At 40.1% G+C, this 21,739-nt stretch overlaps 1 protein-coding gene across 1 annotated transcript in view; it reads left to right on the top strand.

Annotated features, from left to right (window-relative positions):
• The window catches only part of LOC307257615 (contactin-associated protein-like 4), a gene marked incomplete at both ends in the record, with an annotated part of 63,273 nt that overhangs the window by 24,995 nt on the left and 16,539 nt on the right, over window positions 1-21,739 (top strand). The window contains 12 exons of the mRNA XM_080036873.1: window positions 842-1,035; window positions 3,463-3,610; window positions 5,054-5,257; window positions 8,232-8,407; window positions 8,594-8,740; window positions 9,190-9,457; window positions 11,084-11,233; window positions 11,394-11,565; window positions 18,376-18,482; window positions 19,457-19,576; window positions 19,736-19,936; window positions 20,885-21,047. Of these exons, the coding sequence (XP_079892999.1) occupies window positions 842-1,035; window positions 3,463-3,610; window positions 5,054-5,257; window positions 8,232-8,407; window positions 8,594-8,740; window positions 9,190-9,457; window positions 11,084-11,233; window positions 11,394-11,565; window positions 18,376-18,482; window positions 19,457-19,576; window positions 19,736-19,936; window positions 20,885-21,047 (2,050 nt within the window). The remainder of the gene's footprint in view (window positions 1-841; window positions 1,036-3,462; window positions 3,611-5,053; window positions 5,258-8,231; window positions 8,408-8,593; window positions 8,741-9,189; window positions 9,458-11,083; window positions 11,234-11,393; window positions 11,566-18,375; window positions 18,483-19,456; window positions 19,577-19,735; window positions 19,937-20,884; window positions 21,048-21,739) is intronic.

The raw sequence follows: 21,739 nt of genomic DNA, 5'->3' as shown, positions 1-21,739 counted from the left end.
ATCATTGAATTCTCATTTCCCATTATGAAAGCTTTATTTTAACAATTGATGGGCTATTTTTTTACTTAAGTACATTATTTGAATGATAAATGAATACTCCTATGCAAAGGATTGTTCAGATGGTGCGCCTATATGTGAAGGAAACTATGGCAAAGACCCTAAAGTTCAAGCACAAACAAATGGTAAAATCCATCCACACATGGGTTTTATGTCACTTTGGTATAACTCAGCACTTTTCACTTGCACACAAACCCATTTGGCACCTTACTTATTTAGTGCATGTTCATCTCATTGTCCTCTGGCCAGGATTATATGAAGGTGTGCCACGAATGGACACTTTAATATTGTATAAAGCTGGCGTTGTTGGCCATACATTCCTCAGATGCAGCTTGTTTTCTGTGCAGAACATCTCCTTAAGCTACGGATTAAAGTCTTTAGATTGCTCCAAATTAAAAATCGAACACATGAGGGCCGATGCCGTCAACGCATTTGCAGTCACGGCCTTTAAACAATGGAAAAGGTTGTGTCTAATGAAAAAGTTTAGTAAGAAAAAAACTGAAAACTCTTGATTTGCATTCGTCTGTTTTTTTTTGTATTAATGCAGTGGTTTTACAGCAGTTAAGATCTTTCACAATAGCTGAGTCTTGTTAGTTTATTAGACTTTGATTTACCAGGTGTTCTACAATGAATGCTATTATGAGTGTTTGCTCACCCAGTGTTTTAATAGCACCCAAATATGATTATAATGCAATTTATTTTAACTGTTTTTAATTCAATTGATTGTACTGTATATATTTGGATGATGCAAACGTATATCTCTCCCTCCCCTCTCTTCTTCCAGGTGCTGGAGGTTGGTCTCCTGTGAGCTCAGACAGGTATCAGTGGTTGGAAGTCGACCTGGGTGGGCGGACACAAATCACAGCCGTCGCCACGCAAGGCCGCTATGGCAGCTCTGATTGGCTGACGGCCTACCTGCTGATGTTCAGCGACACAGGACACAACTGGAAACAGTATCGACAGGAAGACAGCATAGGGGTGAGTTCATTGTGATTAGACCACACTCTGACAGTGGTAGTTGTAGAACTGACTTATAAAGACATCATAGCCAAAGGAGGAAAGTGAGTCTGGAACTGTATCGTCAAAACAGAGCCATCACAGACAAAAAGGCCTTTTTCCCCCCCACGGTTAACATTTTAACACTTCCCAGCAGAAAAAGCGCAGGTGTTACTAATAACATTAACAATGGCTCTTTTCAAATCAAAAGTGAGCAATTGCTGTGTGAAAGTAATGAAAAACAAAGCAGTTTAATATAATTTGTGATTAATTGTATTATTTGCACCTATTTTTCCTACTGTGACATGGCAAAAAGCAAAACATGCTGCAATTACAACATAATATTCTTAATACTAAGGTTGAAACAAATATTTTAGAATACATTTGCAGATAAGGAATTGTTATGTGCTGATGTTAAACATTCACAGCCAATGTGTCTGTTCCATTTGATCGTTGTCAATGTTGTAGTGGTCAAGACCGGTCTGGGTCTCAGAATCGACTGCATTTTTAATCAGTCCTGTCTCAATTTCATGATAAAGAGGAAACCCTTTGACCTGTGAAAAGGTTGTGGGCACAGCACTGCACTACAGCAGCACAACTAATTGGAAAATCATCTTTCACTTAGCTTTCTAGACAAGCTCTGCCATTGTGCAGAATTCTTTGCCAAAAAGTTCAAGCTGTGTCAACATCAAATGTATTCAAATTGACCAAATCCAAAGGAATTAACATCTAATTTACTAAAATGTGATGTTTTTAACCTGTGGGTTCTCTCACTCGCTGTGTTAACCACAAAGATAGAAAGCAGAGGCAGTCACGCATTTCATTGCTGATCCATGGACAGAAAATTCACAGCGATAGTCAAAGTAATGACAGGCTAAGAATCCCTCAGAGAGAGAACAGAAAAGGGCTTCTCGAAGCTTAAAAGCTTGTTGATTTCACACTCTGCATAAATCAGGATAAATCCGCAGCATGTCTCAAAAGTCCTTCTAAAGCCCCCACATATTAGTCAGTCTAGTTTGTGATGGCTTTAGGGGAACGGAGTCGACTTCTGAGTTGCTTCATCAGTCCCAATTCCTCCAGGACCAGCTCTCTTTCTTTTAAGCTTAGAGGTCAGAGTTTGTGAGGCTGAGTAATGCTCTATAATTCTCACATTTCTTTCCTCCTCTTTCATCTTCTCTCCTCTCTGTTGCTTCACAGCCATCCCAAAGGTGTTAAATACACAGTACAGGAGTGAAAGCACATCATAGATTCCCTTAAATAATAGGTGAAGAATATGTAGGAGTGTTAATAACTCACCCTGCTTGCTAATAGACTATAATATAATAAAAGTGGATATCTCTCCTATTTCGGTATGAGTTATTGGAGTATTCTGTCATGTTAAGTTTAGCTGATTGCCATTTGTGACTTTCTGACTTTTTTTAAATTGACTCTATCCCTGCTATGCTCTCAGACTTTCCATTAAAACCTCTGCCTCTGTTTCACTTTTTCTTCAATCCTTCTGTAATTAAAGTTTTCCTTTGGAGGAATTTCTACCCTTAATACGGTCATGTTTGAAAAGTCAATGTCGCAACTAAATGAAGTACCGTTCTCCTCGGCCTCTTCAGCAGGAAATAGTCATTCGTGGAGGTTAGGACCCTGCCTCAACCATTCAGTGAGATCAGTGTGACTTCCAGTATAATGATGTCCAGATGATGAGAATTTACTCAGATAAGTCAACAATGGAAAAGGAAGTGCCTCCCTGTTCTAAGGAAATCAAAACTTGTATGTTAACTCTCAGACTCATTTAAGATCATAACATCAGAGAGAAATTGCGATTGCGTCATAATAATTGATCATATCCTGCTCAGAGGAAATATGAGCTTGGTATGTGTCCATTTGTGGAAAGAAATCCCTGATTAATTTAATGTGCAGCCTCTTTACTTCCTAATGAAGTTCATTGTATTTGTAAGTTGAGTTCAAAGTATTTACATTTACATTAAAAATGAATAACACAAAGATATCAAGTGTGAGGCTAAGATTGAACTACCTGGGAACAAAAGTAAATTAGACTGAAACCAGAGAAAATATATAACATAAAATAAAATAAGGAAGAGTCTGCTAGGATTGCACAGGTTAAAAAATGTTATTCTCCAAGGACCAAGTGTTTATGCAAATCAAATGTTCTACCTGATTGAGAAAGCATTCACCAGGAACGTGGCCCTATCTTCACAATATTCCTTTCATTAACAGGAAAATCAAACCAATCACTTCTCACTGAGGCCTTGGGGATTGCACTTCAAACTCAATAAAAACTATTTAAGAACATGCTGACATACAGTATCTACAAGTAAGGTAGACAACAAAGGGAAATTCAAGTTATCTGTGTGGCATCTCTCAAGCCAAAGATGTGTGTCTGTGTATTTTTACCAGGCCTTTCCAGGTAACAGTAACGCAGACAGTGTGGTCCAGCACAAGCTCCAGCATCCAGTAATCGCTCGCTACGTCCGTCTGATCCCCCTGGACTGGAATCCTAATGGTCGGATCGGACTCAGACTGGAGACCTATGGATGTCCATACAGTCAGTAACTTATTTTGTAATCCTACATTTAGTGGTATAAACTGAAAGAAGACACCTGCACCTACACTGATGCCTTCTGGTTTGACATCATTGATTGGGCCATAAAAGTATCTATGTCATTTCAATGCATTTTGCTACAAAAGGAATTGTATGGTGACAATCAGACCCATGTTTTCTATTTTTCAGTGGCCATAACGGATGCTCAATATCTTATACCATGATCAAGTTTGAGAACAGAAAATGTTTTAAATTAATGTATAATAGTTATAAGGAATTTAGTTTGATCCAGGGATATGGCAACTTTATATTTAACATTATCAGCATGATCAGCTTGTTTTTAATATTCTATTCATCCACACACACACACACCCCCTCTCACCCAAGCATGCAATTGCATATAAAGGTGGATGGAAACATGCCTTTTTATGTACACAATAAACTCTCTAATTGGAGATGAGGTGCTGTGGGACAGAGGCAGCAGATCATTAGGATTGAGATACAGGTTTAATAAACAGTGTAAGGAAGCCCATCTGGCACAACTTTTTTTCGCTTGTTACTTTTGAATACTTAACATTTTGCAGTTTGTACTGTTTCAAGCATCACTGTCAGCAGCAAACGCTCAAATGCACTCGTTGACATTTCAAATTTGAAGCTTCAATACCGACACTTTAAGAGATTTAAACCACATATTTGTAGCAAAGCAGCAATCAGCATCATGATGGGAGATGTCAACATATCATTCTCTTTAGGGTAACATGAAAGATGCTCTGTGGTCTATAATCTGCTTCTCATATTCAGACACCAGTCAAATATATTGCAATTATATAAAGTGTCTACATTTTGTGAACTTCATTTCTCACTCGGCCGACTTTCTTATGGGAAAGACTCGCGTTGATGAACTGCAAACCTTACGGACATTTTTTATTCTTGATACACAACCTGAATATTAACATCAATTTAATACACACAAAAAAGGACATTCAGGATAACCCCCTTTTTTCATTTATTTTTAGTTTGTGTATTGTGTTTAAGGTGCATTGTCTAAAAGGATTTGGCTTTTTTCAGAACAGACCTCAGTAGAAATATAATTTATTTTTTAATTCGTGAATAATCACTTAATAATAAGTTGTTGTTTATTTTGTTACCTTACCTTTTAATACTTTTTATATCTACATACGAGCGAGGCACCCTCCACGAAGCCGCCATTTTACACCACCTTGTTTCTACAGTAGAGCAGAACAGTCAAACTGGCCTTGTGCATTTTAATACAATAACATTTTGAATATAAATTGGTGTTTAGCCTTGGGAGGAAAACCACATTCCTGTTTTTGAGAAAATAAAATAGTTTTCTTGTTGGGAGCATAGACAAAACATTTGACATATTTCAGTGCAGTAGAGGCATCTGAGCAATGTGTGCTTTTGTTGTTGTTTTTTGTCATGCAGAGTCTGACGTGGTGAGCTTCGACGGCCGCAGCAGCCTTCTCTTCAGGTTGAGTCCCAGGCCGAGGCTGATGGCAAGGGAAAGCGTCTCTCTGAAATTCAAAACCTTGAGGAACTCTGGGGTGTTGCTTGACGCAGCGGGGCCGAGCGAGCACAGCCTCACCCTGGGGTTAGAGAAAGCAAAGCTGTGCCTGCTCATCCGAAAAGGTACAACGCTGAAGCCCTCGTGCACTAAGTGTCATGATTGCTCAAAGTCATTCTCAGGCTGTGAAAACAGTTGTATGATGTATTTTTCACGTTGTTCATGGACGTGGTGGTGAAACACATACTTTTCGGACAAGCATAGAGAAACACTTCCACTCACATGGATTTGAATTATGTGTCACCTTGCTTTACTATTCTTCATTTCAGTTTGAATCTAAACTGCTGAGTTCATGTCCCACAGTTTATACTTCTTCCAAGCTCAGCTGCTCATATCCATGCAATGAAATCATCTGCTTATTAATAATGGCACATGTTGTCACATTGCATACCTGATTGTCCTCATGGCAGACCACGTTTGTGATATTAATATCACAGCCTGCTGTGGCTGATGGATTAGATTCATGCATTTCAAATAGACAGAATACCTGGCTTTGACCTCTGAATCTTATGTGGTTGTGTAGGAGTATAAGTAATAATTGAGAATGTATCAAGAAAGATTTGAGAAGAACGTTGTTGTTATTCTGATTCACATATTTTTCTTAACGCAATTGTACCTACTGATTCAGTATTATAGTTTATCCCAGTCTGTTCTCTATTAACTCATCAGTATCTGCTATATAGTCCTTGACTAGAGTCTGAGTTATTCAGGAAGTATTCATTAAGGATCCATTCATTATCAGGTAATTCCTGTTTCCTAAAATATAGACTGGGTTGGAAAACGTCACAGCCACCTTTTTCTCTCTTTTTGCTATACCAATTGCAACATAAGTCATAGTCAAACTATAAAGATTCAACTCATATGTATTGATTACATGAGGTTATACAAGACATGCATCTACAACAGAGTGACAGAAAGGTCCACTGTGTAGCATCCTTACCTTGCTGTGCTGCTGATCGGTAGTTAGGATTTGTCTGGGTCTTTAGGATGTTGAAGGAGCACCCTGTGATTTGTTATTGCTGCATGCATTTTCTTAAAGCCTGTACTGTGACTTGTTTCTTGCACAACGATGGATTTTGGGGGCTTGTAAGTGCCAAGTTTGGTTATTCAGCTTCATCTGACAGACAGAGCATACATGAGTAAACATCAGACGCCGGCCTACATTTGTCCTGAGTCACCGATCGCTGCTCAGACCTGGACTGTTTTGCATCAAGTTTTTAGAGGGGAGATTTTTATAATCATGACCATGAAACGACAACCATAGTGAAGGTTTTAATTCAATAAGAAATACTTGCAATTGTATGGCCATAATAACTTCATTCTCATTAAATGTCTGCACATACAACTTCTGAAATATTCTCCCGGAGCATTGTTATGAGCAAGTTCAGAGGTTGCACATTATTCACGCTTGACTGATTAGTGTTAACGGTCTCAATCATTTAGGCTGAACAGAGCAAAATGAAAGTGCTAAAATAATTACAGCAGGCTGTCATCTGATAAGAGCTGTCTTTGTCTTCCAGCTAAATTACATTTAGAGCTGTAGCGAAGAGTCGTAATGCAGAAGCAGAAAGCAGATGATTAGTTGATATTGCCTTGGAGAGCTGTCTGGAATGATCTAACGCAGAAATATACACTGTAAAAAGTTAAAAAAAAGGCCTTGAGGAACTTTAAGCAGCTTCTCGGGTCTTTGAAAAAGGAGAGATCCTTTTAAAAATCCTTTGAAGAAGGCTTCATGAATCCTGAGGACACTTGTGAAAATTAAGACGGCCTTGATGAACCGTGATTGTGGAGATCACACACAGAAACTCCTTAAAGTTTATTGAAGTCCTGCAGACATGAAGGGAACTTTTAAAAAAATTGCCATATGTTCCATTTAAAATAAGTGTTACTAAAGGGTTGGTGATACAGTGACAAAAAGAAAGGCTCATTTTGGTTGTGAATACTTCAATTCATGGAAAAATGGATATAAACAGAAAGATATTTGTGGCATAATTGTATACATTTGGATGGTGAGATGTTTAGCATACATTTCTCCATTTTGGACTGTCCAGTACTCTTGTTCTCTCAAACGTCAGCATGGTAAAGACCTTTTGAAAATTGTCAAAATTTAACAAAAAAAAATGTTCATGGAACTGTTGACTTTTTCAGTATTTGTTTAACAATTACATGTCTGACAGATCAATGATTGATGACTGAAACATTTGTCTCAGTCTATTTTAGTTTCTCTTTCTCTTTATTTATTTTACCCACAAAGACTACACTTTCTCCTTTCATACTATGTCTAATTCATTTTTAATGACCGAGGGCATTCAACTCAGTCTTCACCTTCCTCACTCAGCAGAAATGCTGCGCTCTGTTGACACTTAAGGGAGTACAGCGAAACCAGCATCTTTTCCTTTGTCATATATTTTTACTTTCCCTACTCCCTGTTAACTAAGTGGTATCATCTACCTTTGGTTCTTTCTAAGTTGTGGTGTAGAGTTGGTTCTGGTTCAGTAACATGATCCCCAACAGAAAAAAATTCTAGAGACCTAGAAAAATACAAAATACAAGTTTTCTTTACATTTACTTTTATGGAAATTAGGAAGGAAACTTTAAGAATTAACATAAGACACAATTTATACAGGATTAAAATATACTTATCATATCTAACTAAATGTCATTGTAGGGAAACCTATTTTAAAATGCCTAAAATATTGCTTTAAATGCAATAAGAGGAAGTAGAGGTTTTACATTTAATTTCCGGCTATCGAGAAATAACAGAATTGAATTCAAATTAACATCTTGGAGGGCGCCACTCTTTCAACAGAGAAAATGAATAGCTAATTGTCTAATTCAGCCCCACAATTAATGCATTATTGTAGTAATTTCAAAGTAAGTTTCTTTACATCTTCCACGAATATTTGATTCCAACATCAGTTTTCGAGCATTTGAAAAAAACTTTCATTCAAATTTCTCTTTCAGAATCTCCTTAACCTGTCCTTTATCTGCCTTCGCCACATTTTCCTCTCATTCTTTTTCTTCCTCCTTTTCCACCAGGGAGGATCTCTTCTCCCGACAGCCAGCATCTTGTGTGCCTGGGCAGCCTGTTGGATGACCAACACTGGCACCATGTTGCAGTGGAGCATCACAGCACTCATCTCAACCTCACTGTGGACAAAAGCACACTGTGGGTGCAGATCCCACCAAGATTTGCCCACTGGGACCATGACCAGGTGTGTATGTGTATGTGTATGTGTATGTGTATGTGTACGTGTACGTGTACGTGTACGTGTACGTGTACGTGTACGTGTACGTGTACGTGTACGTGTACGTGTATGTGTATGGATATGTATATGTGTATGTGTATGTGTATGCTGGATTATTTTCTACGTGCTTTCTAATGGGTTTCCTCTGTACAGATGAGTATGGGAGCTGACCTGGGCCTCGGCTCTCCAAGGTCAGTCGGGTCAAACAGAAATTTCCACGGCTGCTTGGAAAATCTTGTTTACAACGGTGTGAATCTGATAGACCTCCCTAAACAGAATGACCAGCGGGTCACTGAAAAGGTAAAGAATGTGCACAATGTGCTAATGAAAAGTGTCTGTGTCTTTGTAAATGTAAATGTAAATACTGCAGCTACCACTTCTCCAAGCTTTGAGCATGCACACAGAGATTAGCAGACTAACTGCTCCCAATCCTTTAATCGTTGTATTACTTCTCGGTCTTTCACCTTTTCTGCTCCCCAATACTTCCTCTATGACCTTAAAGGGCTGTTGAGTGACATTCAGTTTGGTCTGCTGGTGCTTATTCTAATCCCGGCTATTAATATTATGGTAATACCTCTATCATGCTCTTTACTTGCTGATGAGATCTCTGTGCATCAGGGCGCTGCCAGGCAGCCTTGAACATGAATTCATATTCATGCCTTATCGTGTTTTCCCTCTTTTGCTTCTTCTGTAATAATAATACCTTCCTCTCTCTGTTTTCCTTTCTTTTCCGTCTCCATCTATCTCAGGGTAATGTGACCTTTTATTGCGCCGAACCAGTTTTTGTTGCCGTGACGTTCACCAGCCCCCGGAGCTTCCTCTGGTTGCCACAGGTGACCGGGTTGTCATCAATGGGCATGTCGGTGGGGCTTCAGTTTCGGACGTGGAACAAGGCGGGGCTGCTGCTGACTTTTGACCTCCCAAAGCAAGGCGGTGCGGCCTGGCTGTCCCTGAGCAAAGCCAGGCTCCATCTCCAGATCCACAAGTCTGGCAGGGCGCCGCTGGAGCTCAGTGCAGGTCAGTCTGAGACCCAAACCTCTTCAAGGTGCAGCTTAAAATAACATTTTATTCTTAAAGTAATAATGTCTAGCATGAACAGGAATGTAAGGAAGAGTATCAGGGCCATGAGAGAGAACTAAACTGAGAGGTGGAATTTTGTTTTCATGATGCACTTCAAGAAAAACTAGAACTGCGAGCAGTTGTGAACGGGGGCCAAGCCTCCCACGCGACTCGGGATCGGGCGTCGTCGTCCGCGGCGCCGGCCCCTCGCTTCACGGAATCCGGGGATGTAAAGTTTTTGAATGTGGGATGTTTGGTGTGGGAGTTATAGCCCCAAACGCGTTTTCTTTGCTTTTAGTGGTTTTGGCACCCCCTATGGATGACATTCGCAAAACTACGTTAGATAGAAAGATGCAGCTCAATGTACCAAACAAGTGGATGTCAAGTTTTTGAATGTGCGATGTTCGGTTGGGGAGTTATAGCAAAATGAAATTGTGAACCTCTCCATTGTAAAGACAGTTTTTTGAATTTTCCCATTTTCCCGCCGAAAGACTTAGGAAATGGCGAAAAGAGGCAAAAAAATTGAAAAACTCTTTTTTTAAATAAGTCTGGCCCACATAGGAATTTCTTGCCCATATTTTTTTTATAGACTCAGGTATGCCCCATGATAGTCTCCCTTGAGTTTCAAGAAAATCCCTCTTTTTTTTTTTTTTTACGGATTTTCGCAAATCTTTAAAGCGCTACCGTTTGGTCTTCCGATGGTCGTAGAAGAATTATTTGACCAACTTTTGCTCGTGGGAGTTGGTAGAGCATAATGTTTTTGGTTTCGTATAAATCGGGCAAAAACTGTAGGAGGAGTATGTTTTGGTGACTGACACAGTTTTTGCGATATAGCGAAAAATCTATATATACGCAAATGGGCGTGGCCTATCTCAAAAGATGCATCTAACTTGTGTGCATCAGTGGATATAAAGTTTTTGACTGTCGGACTTTCGGTGCGGAAGTTATAGCCCAAAACGCCTTTTCCTTTGTTGTAGCGCCACCTAGTGGCCGGGATGTCTGAATTTTTTCCTCTGCGTACGTACCATGGACCTGGATAAGCCATGCAAGTGGCATGTCCCAACCCTTTACGGTTTGGGCTGCAGCACCACTTTTACGCATGGAAGAATAAGAATAAAGAATAAAGAATAAAGAATAATCCCAGCAAAAACAATAGGGTTCCCTGCCCCGCAGGGCTTGGGAACCGCGTTGCTCTGCAAAACGCGGTCCCAGCCCTTCTCGGGCTTGGCCCCCTAAATATCATTTTGGTAAACTTTTTCCTCATAGAGGAAAACAATATTTCCTCCTCCTTTTTTTCTCTCCCTTGGCCTTACTCATCTGCCTTGTTCCTGTCAGTGTCTTTTTGCTGGAAACTGAATACTTGGGAAAACAGAAAGAGTTCTATCATTTCAATTAAACACAGAGCTTACAAAACTAGGGTGACACAAGGACATGACAAAGGATTTCCCTACAGAGATGATGAAGTGAATGGCTGAAGCTCTAATCTGAACCTTATCTGTATTTATTTATTTATTTATTTATTTATTCAATTATACTATATGTGTTTCTTTGTGTACTGTAAACTTCATCTGTGTGTGTGCTCAGGTTCAGCCCTGAATGACGGTCAGTGGCACTCTGTGGAGCTCATCTCCAGACGAGGTCATCTGACTGTCACTGTGGATGAAGATGAAGGAGCTTCTGCTCACGCCAGTCCCTCATTTCATGTTACCAGAGGAAGTCAAATATTTTTCGGTGGTAAAGGAGTGATTAACAAAACACACAAAACACACAAACACCAACACACACACACACACACACACACACACACACACACACACACACACACACACACACACATAAACATGTTTTATTCTGACAGCTTTCCTTCATGTTTTTTTTTTCTTCTGCTGTGCAGGTTGCCCTGCTGAAGGGAGCAGCCAGGGGTGCAGAAATCCCTTTGAGGCTTTCCAGGGCTGCATGCGTCTCCTGACAGTAGACAACCAACCAGTGGACTTGATCATGGTGCAGCAAAGGCTGCTGGGAAACTACTCTCACCTGCAGATCGACATGTGTGGCATCATCGACAGGTCAGACCTAAAAACACACTTTGTTTAATAAGTTTCTCTCTACTTTTATACATCCAGGAAAGGTTGTTGTTAGTTCTGCACATTCCATGCAATATCAGATGTTGTATGTTAGAAGGCATTATAAAATACATTTGTGAAATAAAATAAAAAAGGAGGAAGAAGAAGAAGAAATTGTTTGATTTGGTTGTCACTCTTCTTTTGTATACCATATTCTCCCTCATAATCTCCCTCTGGAGGCTCGTGACAGGGGTTATATAAGGTTTTTTTTAAATAGCAGCGGATTGGATAAAGAAAGATTTATGGCAACAGTGACCCATTCTCAATGTTTCCCAAAAAAAAATATTTGATAAGAGAAACAATCCAGTTATTGTTTGGTCTATCTACTGTAGCTTCATATGAGATGCTGCGTCCTTTGTCTGGGCTGAAATGTGGTTTTACTTTTGTTGTTTCTTCAAAATGTGTTTTGTTTTGTGAGAAAATAGTGACTGTTACAGAGAGAATGAGCTATCCAAGACACACACACACACACACACACACACACACACACACACACACACATTGCAATAAGAGTAGGTTGGCTACGTGCCTTAGGGTGTGATTGAGTTTGAGACAATTCTGCCAGTTTTGAAACTTATTGTCCATGGATAGCAAATATTGGTAGATAAAAAAAACTATATATCCTATTTTCCGGCTCCTGCTTCGGCTCTTCAAGTTGTTGTTTCCAGATAACAAAAATCATTCTCACAATCTTGCTTATGTTGATTGTTTTTCAGACATTCTTTCCCCATGAAGAAAACCAATTATAAAGTGTTACGAATAAAAGTGTGCTACTGCTCACTACCGTGAGTGAAGCACAATCAGGTTTTTAAACACAAGTCAGAAATGCCAAATCTCCTCTTTTTTACATTTTAAAACACCTCAACAAATTAAACTGCTAGTGTATATGGTTCCTTGCTTTTGATGGACAATATATCCTTTAATAAGACTACTAGAGCCATATATAGACACATGCACAGGACTTAAACCCTGCTGAACCAGCACAGATATTGTACACTGAAAAATCCATTATCACCAGACAGAACCAATTTTATTGACATTTCTGTATCATCAAATGCTGGAGAAACAGTGGCCTCTAATACTTTACGTCTTTTTTTCTTTCTTTCTGTATTGCATGAAATGTCAAGTCAAGCTCAACTGTGTCAGTTAAATGTTGTAGTGCAGCTGGTAACCAGAACGATCGTGCATTTTGTGATAAAAGCATGAAATTTGGTACACTTATAGCCAAAGGCATTCTCAAAAGATTTGGATATGGAGCCACCATGAATTTTCAAAATGGCGCCCATGGCAGCCATCTTTCAAAATGGCTGTCAGTAACAACTGTTCGCTTGTTCGTTTTTATCATCACCAAAAACAGCAACAATGCACATGCCCTGTTTGCTGCTGTTGACAGGCTAACAAACCCTCCTGTGTCAGTAGCGTCTGAGCATCTTTCCACGAGGGCCTGCAATGAATTTGCCTCCTTCTTTACTGAGAAAATTCATAAAATAAGACAAGCTGTCACTGCATCAATACCAGGTTCAAGATATGTTTTATCTCTGTACCCATTTAAAACAAATTCAGATGCCATGACAGAGTTTTTTTCTGATAAACAAGAAAAACCTGGATGACATTATACAACACCTGAACTCCTCCTCCTGTTGCCTTGACATTCTGCCCACAGGCTTCTTTAAAACTGTTTTTAGCTGTATGGCCTCAGATGTCCTAGAAATTGTCAATATGTCCCTTCGCACTGGTGTATTCCCACAGGCCCTGAAAACAGCTGTCATCAAGCCACTCCTAAAAAAGAAAAATCTAGATACATCACTCATGAACAATTATAGGCCGATATCCAACCTACCATTTTTAAGCAAGATCATTGAAAAAGCTGTTCATCATCAGCTAAATAACTACTTAGCAATGAATAACTGCTTTGATGTCTTTCAGTCAGGTTTTCGACAACACCACAGCACTGAGACTGCTCTGGTTAAGGTCCTCAATGACATCCACTTAAACACAGACAGTGGCAAAAGCTCTGTATTAGTTTTATTGGATCTCAGTGCTGCGTTCGACACAGTTGACCACAGCATATTGCTAGATCGACTTGCAAACTGGGTTGGACTTTCTGGAACTGTGCTAAACTGGTTTGAATCATACTTAAAGGAAAGAGACTACTATGTGTCAATAGGCAATTTCACATCCGAGCGAACAAATATTACATGCGGGGTCCCCCAAGGTTCCATTCTTGGGCCTCTTCTGTTTAACATATACATGCTACCGCTAGCTCAGATTATGAACAAAAACAAATTATGCTACCATAATTATGCAGACGACACACAAATTTACATAACCATATCACCAGGAGACTATGGTCCGATTCAAGCACTAAGTAAATGCATTGAACAAATCAATGACTGGATGTGCCAAAACTTTCTTCAATTAAACAGCGACAAAACTGAAGTAATTGTCTTTGGTGCCAGGGATGAACAATCAAAAGTCAGCGCACAGCTTAAATCTGTTATGTTAGAAAGCACACACCAAGCTAGAAATCTTGGAGTAGTGATAGATTCCGACTTGAATTTCAAAAAACACATTAAATCAATTACTAAGTCAGCCTACTACCACCTTAAAAATATATCGAGAATTAAAGGGCTAATATCTCAGCAGGACTTAGAAAAACTTGTCCATGCATTTATTTTTAGTAGACTTGACTACTGTAATAGTGTCTTTGCAGGCCTTCCTAAAAAATCAATCAGACAGCTTCAGCTAATTCAGAACGCTGCTGCTCGAGTCCTCACTAGGACCAAAAAAGTAGATCACATTACCCCAGTTCTTAGGTCTTTACACTGGCTTCCTGTCACTCAAAGAATTGATTTTAAAATATCGATGATGGTCTACAAAGCCTTAAATGGTTTAGGGCCAAAATACATTACTGATCTGCTGATACGTTATGAGCCGCCCAGAGCCCTTAGGTCGTCTGGGACAGGTCTTTTAAAAGTCCCCAGAGCTAGGACTAAACAGGGAGAGGCGGCATTCAGCGTTTATGCGCCCAATGTCTGGAACGGACTGCCAGAGAGTCTGAGGTCCGCTGAGACTCTCAGCTCTTTTAAATCGGGTCTCAAAACGTTCTTGTTTCCCTTTTAACCTGTAATTTTTTTTTTTTTTTTTTTTTTTTTGGTAAAATGTTTTAATTCTTTTATTTAAATGTTGTATTTTTATCCATGTTTTAAATTTGTTCATTTTTTTTTTTTTGTATTTGTATTCTTTATTTGATTTTAACCCTGTGAAGCACCTTGAGTGGCCCTGTGCCTGAAATGTGCTCTATAAATAAAATTGCCTTGCCTTGCCTTGCCTTGCCTTGCCTTATGAATGATGGATATAATATGATGTTTCAGACTTATTTACCATACATAGTACTTGGTAAATGTCTTTTGGATAATCTAAATGTGTCATTAAATATTCAAGATGGCTGACATCTTCAAGATTGCAGCCATCACAGGACATGGAGCTCTTTTCAAGGTTATTCATTGCTTGCCAGACCCGAGATGGAAACCTAGAGGAGTTCTTTCGACACGAGAACCAACCATGTCCACCAGCGCTTTCTGATGGGGGAGGTCTCCGACTGGGAGTGAAGAGTGATCTGCTTCCATGCCTGGAACAAGTTCACAGTGCATACTCTGACAGTCCAAAGGTTACCTGCACCATTGTAGATGGGGCAGCCATCATCCAGATGCTGAAACCAAGTTCATTAAAAACCTTCAATGACTATGCCCATGTGATCTTCATTCCATATCTGACCAGAAAGTTTGAAACTGTGTCCAGGCTTGATCTGGTGTGGGACCGCTACTTGTCTGACTCTCTGAAAGCTGCTACGAGAGCAAAGCGTGGCACTGGAATTCAGAGACGTGTGGTAGGTGATGCAGCCATTCCCAGGAACTGGCAAAACTTTCTTAGAGTTGACAGCAACAAGACTGAGTTGTTTGCCTTTCTCTCGGAGGCTCTGCTCAGATGGTTTGTGCAGGAGGATAAACAGCTTGTCATCACAAGTGACATGGAAGTCCTTAGCAAGCCACCTCTCCCAGATAGGACATCGATTGCTCCTTGCACGCATGAGGAAGCGGATAGTCGCATGTTATTGCACGTAGCCCATGCAGCAAGAAACGGCCACCACAAAATTATGATTCAAACAGTTGATACTGATGTTGTGGTGCTGGCTGTGGCAGTGGCTCAGACTCTACAACCAGAGGATGAGCTTTGGTTGGCTTTCGGTACTGGTAAGAATTTTCAATATTTGGCAGCCCATGAAATTGCAGCAGGGCTCGGGCCCGAGAAAGCATGTGCACTACCAGTGTTCCATGCATTGACGGGTTGTGACACTGTGTCAAGCTTTGTTGGCCATGGGAAAAAGACTGCATGGGCTGTATGGTCTGTGCTTCCAGAACTTACACATGCCCTGTTGAAAGTGTCTTCAGCCCCAGATGACATACCACAGGAGGTAATGGCCACAATTGAGAGGTTTGTTATCTTAGTCTATGACCGAACCAGCACATGTACAGAAATCAATACGGCAAGGAGGAAGTTATTTGCAAAGAGGCACAATGTGCAAACAATCCCCCCTACCAAGGCTGCCCTAGAAGAGCATGTTAAGAGAGCTGTATACCAAGGAGGGCACGTGTGGGGTACAGTCCTGGTGTCAACACCAGAACTACCTTCACCGTGCGAATGGGGCTGGTCAAAGTCACCTGAGGGGGACTATGAACCCTTCTGGACATGCCTACCAGATGCAGGCCAGTCAAGTTATGAACTTGTCTCATGCAAATGCAAGAAGGGTTGTGTTGGGCAGTGTAAGTGCAAAAAATCCCACTTACAGTGCACAGCCCTTTGTGTCTGTGAAGGTGAGTGTGACTAGTCTTCCCTGTGATAGACCCTAGGTTTCCCTTGCTCAACATAAGTATTTTGAGATAGAAAGAAGATTCTTAGAAATTCCAAAGTTCCCAATTCAAATTCTGCATCAAGATAAATGTATAATTAAACATAGAGATCATCCATATCTAACCAGTTGGCGGCCATTTTGAATTTTCAATGAAAATGTTCCACTATCCAAAAGACATTTACCAAGTAGTATGAATGGTAAATAAGTCTGAAATATCATATTAAATCCATCATTCATAAGAAAACAGTTGTTGCTGGCGGACATTTTGAAAAATGGCTGCCATGGGCGCCATGTTGAAAATTCATGATGGCTCCACATCCAAATCTTTTGAGAATGCCTTTGGCTATAAGTGTACCAAATGTCATGCTTTTATCACAAAATGCACAATTCCTTTATATTTTGGAACTAACCTCTTGTACTATTGTGTTATGTTCTTAGACCAATGTGGTAGGCCCTACTGCATACACACGCGACATAAGACCTTCTTCCAAATCATTACAGCCCTCTGGTATATGACACAGGTTTACATAGTATCGTCTGAGCAGCTTTCGTTTCAATAGAATGTAAACTTGAAAAATCGATTTATACCTCTGCAACCCCTTACCTCAGACCTACAGAGTACTTTCCTGGAATAAGCACTGATTGACAGCTCATATGCACACACTGAAATTATCAGAGCATTTTGTGGCTCAGGAAAAAGGCAACATGTTTTGCAAGATGTGCATATGTGCAGATAAGCGAGGTGACGATGAACCGCTAGAGTTTCAGACGCATATATTTTTAAAGGCACAAAGTAGAAGAGTAAATGCATCTTCCTCTGTCACAACTTACTTTGAGATAAAAGGAAAGCAATAAAACGGGTGCTAAGAAGCAAACTTTAACATCTGAAAAGCATGCTGAGTAAGGCTTTTTCTAACAGAATTTCCCACTAAAAGATTAGAAATACATGCTGACCTCATTTCCCTTTCCCAAATATGTTTACCCTGTCGCCGCTGAGCTGCATTCATACCTTCATCCCTTTGTTGCGCCATCCCTCCCTACTCTCTTTCAATCCATCTCTCAACCTTAATTCCCCTCCCTGGATTCCTCTCTTTCTCATATCTCAATCATTGTGTCTCTCTCCTCTCATTGTTTCCCCGTATTTACCCTTTTTTTCGCTCCTTCCCGTCTTTTCATTCTTGTTTGGCTCGACTCCCTGTGACTCAGTTCTTACACTGGGAAGGAACATGTCCTAGTTAACAACAACATACACTATCTGTGTATGTTGGATGCCACAGTTGGATACACAAAAATAATAACACCAGGAATATTTTCCAATCTAAGAAACAATTGTACAGTTCTGACGAACCGTACTGATCAGAAAGATGATTCAGAAGACAGGGAGAGCTTTGGAGGGATTTCTACTCTGCTAATATTGCTTTTGGGAGACATTTCTTAGCACATACACTTCACACACACACACACACACACACACACACACACACACACACACACACACACACACACACACACACACACACACACACATTCAGTCATGTACACAAGTTTCAGTTACGACCCAAATCGATTTAATTATTAAAAACTATGTAATTTAATCCCCTTTTTTTATCATTATTAACAAAATCCTCTAAAAGATGACAATCAATAATTCTGTATACCCAAAGCCTAATATTTGGATGTGTATTCTTGTTCAGTCTTAGCCTTCAAACAAAAATGTGGTCATGACTTGGTCTTGATTTAAGTGGACTTGAAAATACTATTCAACAACATGGAGAAAGATGAAGGATGTTTGCAGGATAAAGAATAAATGTGTGCTTTTTTCTGCCTCTATCTGTGTCCAGGTGTTCTCTGAGTCACTGTGAACATGGAGGCAGCTGCAGTCAATCATGGAGCACCTTCCACTGTAACTGCTCAGGCACCGGCTACAGCGGAGCCACCTGCCACAGCTGTAAGGACACCAAGCTGTTTTGGGTCTCTGTTGTGTAGATGTCGCACACATTGTATGGACTAGTGTTTACATGACCCAGTTTTTAGGGTCCATATTTTGCAATGAGCCTACAAATAAAAGTGTCTACAAGGATCTTTAAATTTTTTTTGAAAAGGTATTTTCCTCTGATGATTATAAATTACCTGTAACAGCAAAGGAGACCGTCAGCAAAAGAATGCTATTTTAATAGAGTTGTTATTTATGCCTTTGCTTGGGTCAGTATCCCGGCCAACTCAGACAAAAAGTTTTACTGCAGGCAGACCGGAAAAGCCTTTGTTTCCTGGTTGGTACTAGATCAAAGTTAACTTTGCTTCACCATATCATCATCATATTAACATCATAAATACATTACCTCATCGAGGGGCATCTTGCGTTTGCTTCCAAAAGAAATGCAACCGCCGCTAACATGCGCAAGCACTGATTTTTAGGACAGCAGGTACGAGTGTCATAAAAACACTTCCGCTTTTGTCCAAAGGTGTCGCTAGAATCACCAAAAACTGAATGTTCCGTAGGGTCACTTTAGATAAAAAAAATATATCCTAAATCAGCTGCCATGTTTGCAAAGTCACAATGCTCTTATGTCTGGTCTTCACCATGAGACGGAGAATCTCAGACCTACCGAGCCTCATGGATGGATCACAACAATCTAAATGGGTTGAGGGGGGCTAAAAATGCAAGGCCTTATTGCAAGGCAAATAACTCAGTTCAAGGAATAGTTTGACACTTTGGCAAATAAAATTTTATTTTTCTCTTTATCTGAGAGGTGGATGAGAGGATTGATACCATATAAATACTAGAAACGAGGGTAACAGCTAGCCTGGCTCTGTTCAAAGTTGTGATGATGATGATGATGATGATGATGATGATGATGATGATGATGATGATGATGATGATGATGATGATGATGATGATGCTTTGTGTCTCTTTCTCCTCAGCGATATACGAGCAGTCCTGTGAGGCATATAAACACAGAGGCAACACATCTGGGTATTATTACATTGATGTGGATGGCAGCGGACCATTCAAACCACACCTATTATATTGCAACATGACAGGTAGCTGCCACAAACATCCAAACGCACCATGCAGAAACTGTTTTGTGTAGTCTCTCCCTCTCTCTGTCTGCCGGTCCTGCTGAGTAAGTCCTCTTAAAGGAGAATACATGCTTTGTATATTTTCTAAATATTTATTCTGTCTCTTTCTCTCTTCACCAGAGGACAAAACCTGGATGGTGATCCAGCACAATAACACAGAGGTGACCAGAGTGCGACCGTCGCCGGAAAAGAATCAGCACACAGCTAACTTTGAATACACATCTGAGGAGGAGCAGCTGACAGCCATCATTAGCCAATCAGAGCACTGCGAGCAGGAACTGACCTACCACTGCAGGAAGTCCCGCCTCCTCAACACACCAGGTGGGTATTTAAAACTTTCAATATAAAAAGGAAGCTAAGGTGGCATATTTTGTATGAGTAGGAAGTAGGAACTATTCAAAAGTGAGGAAATTGGCTCATTACACACCCTAACGATAAACACTTTGCAGGCTGCAGCTGCATAGTCTGCTGTTACACCTTATCATGAATAGGACTGTAGGATAAGTTGTAGCTAAGGGTAACAACTACCATATGTTTTTGTCGAAAGTTGTACGCAAAATAAAACATGCTGGCTCATGAATTTAGCATCTGTTCAATGACTGTGAAGTCCTCTCTTTTCAAAACTTTTTGTACCCCATTATACACTGCCCATTTGTGGCGTATAGCTGAAGAAAAGACAGCATGCAGAGACTCACGTGGCTTATAATGACATTATGAGGCTGCTGCTTAAAGCTCCAGGAACCTGCAGCGCAAGTCAAATATTTGTTAATGTGGGTCGACCCAGCTGCTCTGGTATAAAATTAAATCGCATACATAGATGTGTGCTTTGATACAGTAGATGTGGTTATATTTGTTCTGCAAAATACATTATTTCTGCCCCAACCCACAACATGAAGAAAGTTCCCTCAGGATTTCATCCAGATTGAACCATTGTTGATTCAACCCATTGTCGAATATCTTTTGTTTAATTTTTGATTTAGTTAAACTGTTAAATTAGCGTACTATGGTTTTGTTTTTAACAAAGAAGATGTGCATTTCAGGATTCTAAGGATTTAAAAACTTTACTTTTTATGGTAACACCTTGTGACACATTTTTGCAATCATAGTATTTATACATCTTAAAACATCTTTAATTAATGCATTTTAAATTTAGAATAGGGTGTGCATTATGATTGACAATATTTACATTGCAGTTATGGTTAAAGTTAGAGATAGCCTGCAGGGTCATGACAAGTGATAAAAACCTTATACTGTATGTGTGTGTTGCAGACGGCCCTCCACTCAGCTGGTGGGTAGGTGGTCCAGGAGCAGGACAGGTTCAGACTTATTGGGGCGGGGCAACACCAAGGAGCCAGCAGTGTGCCTGCGGCCTGCAGGAGACCTGTGTGGATCCCAAACACCACTGCAACTGTGATGCTGACCGCACTGAATGGTACAATTAAATATACTTATATCAACAAAACAGCAAGATGGTGAATTAAGCTAGCCTGGGGAGATCAAACCTGATCTAGCGAGATTCACATCAGTTTCTCTCCCACAGTTCAGTCCAGCCTTTCTCCAATCTCCGTTGGGAAGAGTCCGGTCTTTAAAAAACACGTGGGTTGGAATAAGTCTAGGCTGACCTGTAGAAGAGAGAAAAATGTGAAGCTTGCAAGATCAGGCTGGTCTCGCCAGGCTAGAAGTTAACTGCTTTAGAAATGTTCCCTTAACTGGGGAATGTTATTCCTTATCCAAATGTTTGGCTTTGTAGATTGTAAAATCCCCTGAGCCAAATTGTTATTTTTGATATTGGGCTAAGTAAACACAATTGACATGATTTGATGTTACTGCTCAGCAGGTAATGGTCATGTTTGCATTTCTCAGAACACATTTGATATATTAGTTATGTTATGCAAGGTCTTGGGTGATCCTTTTTCTGTTTTTCACATGCGTGGTCTGACTGATCTTTCCTCTTCTACCTGTTCTTTTCCTCTCCTGCCACTGATTATATTGTTAATCAAACTAATAATTTTCCTTTGTTTTCTTTCTCTTACTGTCCTCTTTTGCTCATAATATCGTATTCTTTCTCCTCTATTCTTTGGCTTCCTTTTTTAACCCAGCTTCTTCCTCATCTTCTTCCCTCTC

This window comes from Ammodytes marinus (genome assembly GCF_949987685.1).
Source record: "Ammodytes marinus genome assembly, chromosome: 11".
NCBI classification, from domain to species: domain Eukaryota; kingdom Metazoa; phylum Chordata; class Actinopteri; order Uranoscopiformes; family Ammodytidae; genus Ammodytes; species Ammodytes marinus.
This window is presented reverse-complemented; position numbering and strand designations above follow the sequence as displayed.